The 6,811-nt window shown below is 40.8% G+C and overlaps 1 protein-coding gene across 2 annotated transcripts; it reads right to left on the bottom strand.

Annotated features, from left to right (window-relative positions):
• Positions 1-439: 439 nt before the first annotated feature.
• chst1 (carbohydrate (keratan sulfate Gal-6) sulfotransferase 1) lies at positions 440-5,964 on the bottom strand. Of its 2 annotated transcripts, XM_032518267.1 has the most exons (3): positions 5,593-5,963; positions 5,056-5,170; positions 440-3,581 (listed from the first exon to the last, which is right to left on the bottom strand). In XM_032518267.1, exon 3 carries the CDS (start codon positions 3,533-3,535, stop codon positions 2,249-2,251), a length of 1,287 nt encoding a protein of 428 aa, XP_032374158.1. In that variant the 5' UTR covers positions 3,536-3,581; positions 5,056-5,170; positions 5,593-5,963; the 3' UTR covers positions 440-2,248. The 2 variants fall into 2 exon arrangements, with proteins under 2 accessions (XP_032374158.1, XP_032374169.1); XM_032518278.1 differs by lacking the exon at positions 5,056-5,170 and having other exon boundaries at positions 5,593-5,964.
• Between the last annotated feature and the right edge of the window lie 847 nt (positions 5,965-6,811).

Below are 6,811 nucleotides of genomic sequence, written 5' to 3'. Positions count from 1 at the left end.
TGCATGGAAATCAATGGATGTCTTTGCCCCATGATATTTGACTGCACAGTTACCTGCAGTGATGCCATTCATTAAAATCAAAATTCAAAGGCAGGATTGTAAAAAAGTCAAACTGACAAAAAAATCAAACGATAAAGGTTAAATGAAAATCGGTCTTCAGGACAGACATTACTTTCATCTTTCCTTAAGAAATACATGCACATTAATCACATATATAGTGTAACTACAATTTTACTGAATGCAATTTAACACCTCAAGTTTTGTGACAGGATGGCGGAACTGAAAACCAGGAAAGTTTTTTGTGTCTAATTAAACATTTCCTTAAAACTGACATTTTTTGCAATAAACTAACAGTTAATTCTGCCCCTGTTATCTTTGAGAATCTGCCAAGTTTTTGTCAAAGCCAATATGGTCATGAATGCAATGTGTGTATCAGTAACACTCTAAAAGGTGTTTTTACTCTGAGTTTTCACTCTGAATTTACTACGTACAGCTGTGTGTTTTGAACATCCTTGACAGTTTCTGTGCTACATAATGCAAACTGACATTCAATTTAAGCTGCTACAGTAACAGAAAGAGATTTGGAAACGCGGTACAGTGCATATACTGTACAGTGACATGATCCCCGCATTATTCACAACAGGAAGACAAAATAACCACTGCATAAGCTGGTAGACATGCCATAAAATATAAAGCAACTGAGGGAATGTTTACCGGAACATTGCCGTTTGTGCCAGTCGGGGGTCCCAAATCGATACCTATTTTTGCAGCAATAATGGTTCAAGGGTCCATTAATATCAAACAGCTTATTATATTGTTAATTTGATTTTGGGTTCAGAGATGTTATGTGAATTAGATTGAAAAAACACAAAGCCTGTTTCTACGCAGAAATAAAAGGAAACAATATTGTGTCCAGTGCATTGGCAACTGTCCAGTGCGTCCAGCCTTGTTTTAAGAAGTAGGACAAAAAAAAGGACTCATTACTTTACATGACTGTGGTGTACTATATACAAGCCATGACCTTCTACCCTTTTACCACAACATTGTTGAAACAGCAAGCCAACTGCTACTATGATGATCAGAGGATTTGTCTCAGATTATGGAAAGTCATTACTGTAATGCTTCTTTTATATGTGATCTGATGTGGGTATTCTTTGTGTTTGTGTTGTACAGTATAAGCTATCCACTCATCCTGGGGAAATGGGGATCTGCAGTGCTGCAGTGGTTCTCCAAAGACACACTGTATCTTCCTCAGTTATGCATCTTTCATGTGGAGGATTAACATCGATCCAACGTGAACGAGAAGATGTGTTATGGAATATGAGAGAGAATGCATGCACTATTTTTGTTCTGCAATGTTTTCTGTTTGTATACCTTCCCAACGTATCAGGTGACATCAAAACAAGGAAATCTTTTACTGTTTAACTAATGAGTTAGTGTCCTACTATCAATGGGCAACAGTACTGTGGCATAAACATTTTTAATTGAAGACAGAAAAGGCCATTTGTCAATTTCAATGAATGAACTTTACAAAAAAACAAAAACAAATACAGTTCCTTTTCAGGAAGCTTCAGTCTACTCCAAAAAGCATGGACACATTGTGTACAGCCAGGTTTTAATGCTGTAATCATCTGGAAAAATATTACAGTGTTATCTTAATACAGTAATGAAGATTTTGACATTAAATCTCATTAGTGTGTTTGTCTATCACAGATGGTTGTAAATCCTCTGATGAACACTCGTGACCTCATGTGGGAATCTGTCCCTTTAATTTGAGAGCCTATTAATTGTCTGCAGTTATTCATTGCTAGCATGGGATTTGTCAAAAGCATCTCTTCTCTTCCCACATGGATAGAAATGCCATAGTGGTAAAGGTAGACTGCGACATTCACTATTTATTGCACAGTAGGGCTTGTACGGTCCAAATTACACTTAAAAAAAAACATGTCTGATAAAACCCCTCCCATCTCATGTTTTGAAGGGAAAGAATTTACTTTCATTAAAACAACGGCTTGCGTTGGTTCTAGTCATGGAAAAACTAAATAATGAGACAATTTAATTACTTTGTTTAAAGTGTGCTGTTCTGTAACATTGGGGAATCATCCATGGTCCCCTTGGTGCATTCAAAATCTTTAAAGTTTAGTGCAAATTTGAAGAAACAAAAGTACAGAAAAAAAAACAACAAATTCAGGAAATAATAAGGCAACAATTATAAATATATCAAAAATAGTCATTTGAACTATCTTTGTTACAAAAAAGGTACAAAAGTTTTGTCCTGTACCAGTGAGAGGGACATATTTTTCAGTTCCTCTACTGATTTCACAGCCTTGTATCCCAGCTGGTGAAGTACTTTTTGACAAACAGTCTGTGTGTATTCTACCATGTCATAAGACAGTTTCAAACGCCAACTCTCTGCGTTAGCTGCTGAGTCCCTCACTGTACCAAACTTATGTTTTGCTGAGGGCTCATTGCTGCCCCGAGTGTTTGCATGTATCCAGTCTTCCACGTTTTTATCCATAGGCAGCCCTAGATAGTCATAGATCTCCTTTGTCTTGAGAAGAGGATTTCTAGCCAAATCCTCATAGCGAACCAACATGTATTTCCCTTTCAGCCAATAGGGATGGTTGAGACCAGTCGAAACAGAACTGAGAAAGTCTTCACAGACAACTGTAAGCTGACTCAAGTCGAGATTATAGGGCCTTCGCCCTGTGGCCCTCCAAATACGCCACAGACGATACGTATCCCTGAATGTCTCAATCCGGGATGACAGGATACCACGCGGGTCTCTGACGAGTTGAATCACTTTGATATTTAGCCGTGGGTCTTCCACCAACGCGCGTAGATCTCCAATCTCCGGCACTCGAACAATTTTGATCGCCATGTGCCGTTTCTCGCGGCATGCCTCCGTTGCTAAGGTCATGTTCAGAGACGCACATTTCTTAACACAGTCCCCTTCTTCAACATTCATGTCAGCAGGACCAAAGGCATCACATACAGGTTGCTGGCACAACGCTCGGCTGGCACCACGACGGAACAATTTATCTGTGGTGTGGTTTGTGGGCGTGGGTTTGATATAGCTCTCCAGGAAATAGAGGTCGCAACCGTACAGGCTACGCAGGAGGTCTCGGCTGGCGCCTAGCATCACACGCCGGTCTGCAGCATTGCGGCTGTGTGACAAACGTGGAATCAGTGTGGTCTGAACATGATAAAGAGGCTCAAACAGGTAGAATACATCCTGGTGCTGGTTGAGCAGCTGGCCAACAAAGGAGGAGCCACTACGGGTGGTGGCCAGGACCAGGATGTGTGTTTTACGTGTGGCATTGATGGTAAAGTAAGGGTAGTCATCGCAGCTTCCACCGCCTGCTGCTCCCCGCTCAAAGGGAGGTTCTGTCTCCTGGCCCCCCAGACCACAGTTCTGGGGGCTGGGCAACGGGCACAGCTGGAAAGGCTTGGAGGTGAGTGTCCGGATGGCCGTGTACTGGATGGCAATGGAGGCCAAGGCCAGCAGAATCACTGCCTTCCAGGAACATTGCATGGCTGAACCACTTCATTTAGACACAGCGGTCCATGCCAGGATCTCTCTGTGAACAAATCATGTGTTGTCTTTTTATTCTTTTTTTAGCTTCTAACACTTCTGTAAATATCTTTGTAGATGTTTCTCCCCAGACAAGATGACTTGATGCCCTAAAATGATGATTGATCATTACACATTTGGCACTACAATTAGACACAGTACAGTGGAGAGAGGAGAACTTTTCTATAAAATCTCATTTGAATTTACCAATTAATGCTGTGACATCTTGTATTGTGATTGATTTTAGAACTAAGGATGAGTCATCAAGTTTTTTATGATTCTAGGGACTAAATGATAGATTTTTTTATTCACTTTGGTGCTTACTTCGAAGGCAGGGTTGAAGATTTACAATACCCTCAGTAACAAAAGAACACACTGTCTTTATTAAAGATTGTTGTTGCCATGGGACAGGATTATTTAATCATTGAATTTATCTCTTGTTTCTCCTTCCGGTGCTACAGCCTAATTTTTGAAAATTAAAATAGATAAAGAGGAGAGTTCTTAGCCTTTAACTTTTGGTTTCTACCCAATTAACTGACACTGACTGGCAAAAACATGCACAGCATTCTAAGAGCCTACATTACAGTAGACACAACACAGGCTATATCTAAAAATGGCTAAGCACATTTTTTTTGTACCAATATTTTAAAATAACTTTTTACCGAATATAAAAAATAAAATAATTCTGCTTAAATGCTTTTTTGAGTTCAAAATGCACCAAAACATACCATATACTATTATATCGATATCGTGATTTGAGACTAGATATTGTCTTAGACTTTGGATATCGTAATATCCTGATATGACATGAGTAATTTCTTCTACTAGTTTAAAAGGTTGCATAAGAGTAAAGTGATATACTTTTCTAAACTTACCAGACTGCTCTAGCCATTGTATTATTTGACTTTTCTCCACTTAGATGTTATGTCCACATTACTGATGATTATTTTTCTAAAATCTAAGTGTGAAACTGTTTTGTTAAAGCACCAATTATCAACACTATAATATCGCCACAATATCGATATTGAGGTATTTGGTCAAGAATATTGTGATATCTGATTTTCTCTATTGCCCAGCCCTAACATATACTCCCTATTTAGAACACCATATACTTTACCAAGTACACTATACTACAGACTGGAGGACCAGACTGCAGTAGACCCTATACATCCACCCTGGCTCTCTGTCGACTCTGTCTGCATCTAATTTAAGGGCCCTTATCTAGCCAGATTGGAGAGTCTTAGCATTGTGCTGTATTCCACTTGTTCATCAGGGGGGGGGCATACTAGAAAGGTAAATAATAGTTTAATGCTTCACTGCCAATGTCATGTCAAGGGGAAATAATGCTGCAAGTGAAGAATTATTTAATCACATAGAAAACCTGTCCTTTGCAGGATTAGATTTTTGAAATAATACTGTAGCATTACATACTGGGCCTTGATCTACGGAGCTTTGACGGTGTAAGTAAAATAAAGTCTCACCATCATCACTTCAGGAGCCATGCACGAGACTTGGATGGTCCAAAAAAGAAATGATGCATCAGGGTATCTCTTCTGACTCCAAAGCACAGTGCGCAGGCGACTCTACAAATAACATCTAAGAAAGAATAAAAAAAACTAAAATTAAATTCGGGAATTGTTTCGTAAAAGCAGATGAAAATCTATGTTCCTCCCACTCTGTTCGTGTGAAGGCGCTGACAGTGTCGATGTTTTTGCTTTATAGGCTACTCTAGCAATCCAAAATACTGACTTCTATGACAGCATTACCGCTTTCTCCTTTGAGACATTTCGAATGAAAAAGCCCACTGTACTGCAGCGGGAACAGGTTAGGCTTTCTGACAGAGATTTCCAGCGATGCAGACATCCTCACCAACGCTGCGATAACACAACAACACACTCTATGAACGCATCCCACCCAGCCGCAAGTGTTCAAAATAATCAGGAAATCCTCTTTAAATCATGCTATTTCATAAAGCACAGCACGCTTATGGTGTAAATTACGCTCTAACTACGTTATACCTTGTTGGTAGTTGTAGCGTTCCCATGATGCGCTGTGCGTCCATGAATCACGGCTGGTTTCCTATAGTCCTCAAACGTTTTTCCTCCGTGCGCTTCCTCTCGGGTAGGAGAGAATAAATGCGCCTAAGAGACCTGTATTTTCCATATAACGGTGGGGCGGCTCGGTATAAGTTGAAGGGTGAATTGTCGTCAGACGCAGAGAGAAAGATAGAAAAAGTGATGGCGTAGCGTTGATGCGGTTGTGTTATTATGAAGCAGCCAGGCGGTGAGGAAAGCGACAGCCGGGCTCCCCTTAAATGATGCGCAGAGTGTGTGAGGTACACAAGGAACGACTGTCTGGACCACCCCCCAGACCCCTCCCCTTTTCCACCTGCCTCTCCCACTCGCTCGCTCGCTCTCTCTCTCTCTCTCTCTCAGTGTGACACACAAACACACACACACACACACACACACACACACACACACACACACACACACACACACACACACACACACACTATCCTCAGTCTCTTGCCTGCCACATCACACACTAACAGCCCCCCCCCCCCACACACACACACACACACACACACGCATTCAAGCAATTCAGCTCTTTTCAGCCAACCAATGTGGCAGCTAGTTCACATGATTCCATCAAACCATTTCAATTTGAATTGTATGCAAATACCCCCCACGACCCCCCTCCCTCCCTCTTCATGAATTGAATGGCTCCAGCATATCCTGCAGGTTATTTTGTTCACTTATCTTACATATTTTGTTCACCAGTCTAATTCGCCTTGGGGGGACCGTTTCAGGGATTCTATAGCAGCAGATTTTCATTCCATCAGCATTACCACCTCTGGCTTTATCATTCTGCAAAGCTCTTTGTTCCGGCCATCTGTAGCTTTAGCCCAGTTATTGATACAGGAGTGTGTGCGCCAATAATCAACATGATGTGAGTGTGAAAATTGCACGCTGTCTGAAGGTAGCAAGACTAAAAGTAAAAGCTTTAGAAAAAGCAAAAGAGGATGATGACTTGAATCTTGAGCCCTCTGAACACTTATGTAGTTTAAATAGTGCCAATGTAAAGGAGCAGTAGCTGCTTTTTCCACCTTAGTTTTAGGCAACAGTGGTGCAATGGCAGTAGAAAAAGAGTCAAATTTAAAAAGTAGTCTCTAGCTTCCCTACACTACTTTTCAAATAATGTATGACTTTAAACGTGGTATAACCAGTGTTGGGC

This window comes from Etheostoma spectabile, chromosome 1 (assembly GCF_008692095.1).
Source record: "Etheostoma spectabile isolate EspeVRDwgs_2016 chromosome 1, UIUC_Espe_1.0, whole genome shotgun sequence".
Lineage (NCBI taxonomy): Eukaryota > Metazoa > Chordata > Actinopteri > Perciformes > Percidae > Etheostoma > Etheostoma spectabile.
The sequence above is the reverse complement of the archived record's forward strand: the minus strand, read 5'-3'. Positions and strand labels throughout refer to the sequence as shown.

Excerpts from the sequence above, each read along its gene's own strand:
- chst1 (XM_032518278.1), bottom strand. The coding sequence starts at position 3,535 with ATGCAATGTTCCTGGAAGGCAGTGATTCTGCTGGCCTTGGCCTCCATT.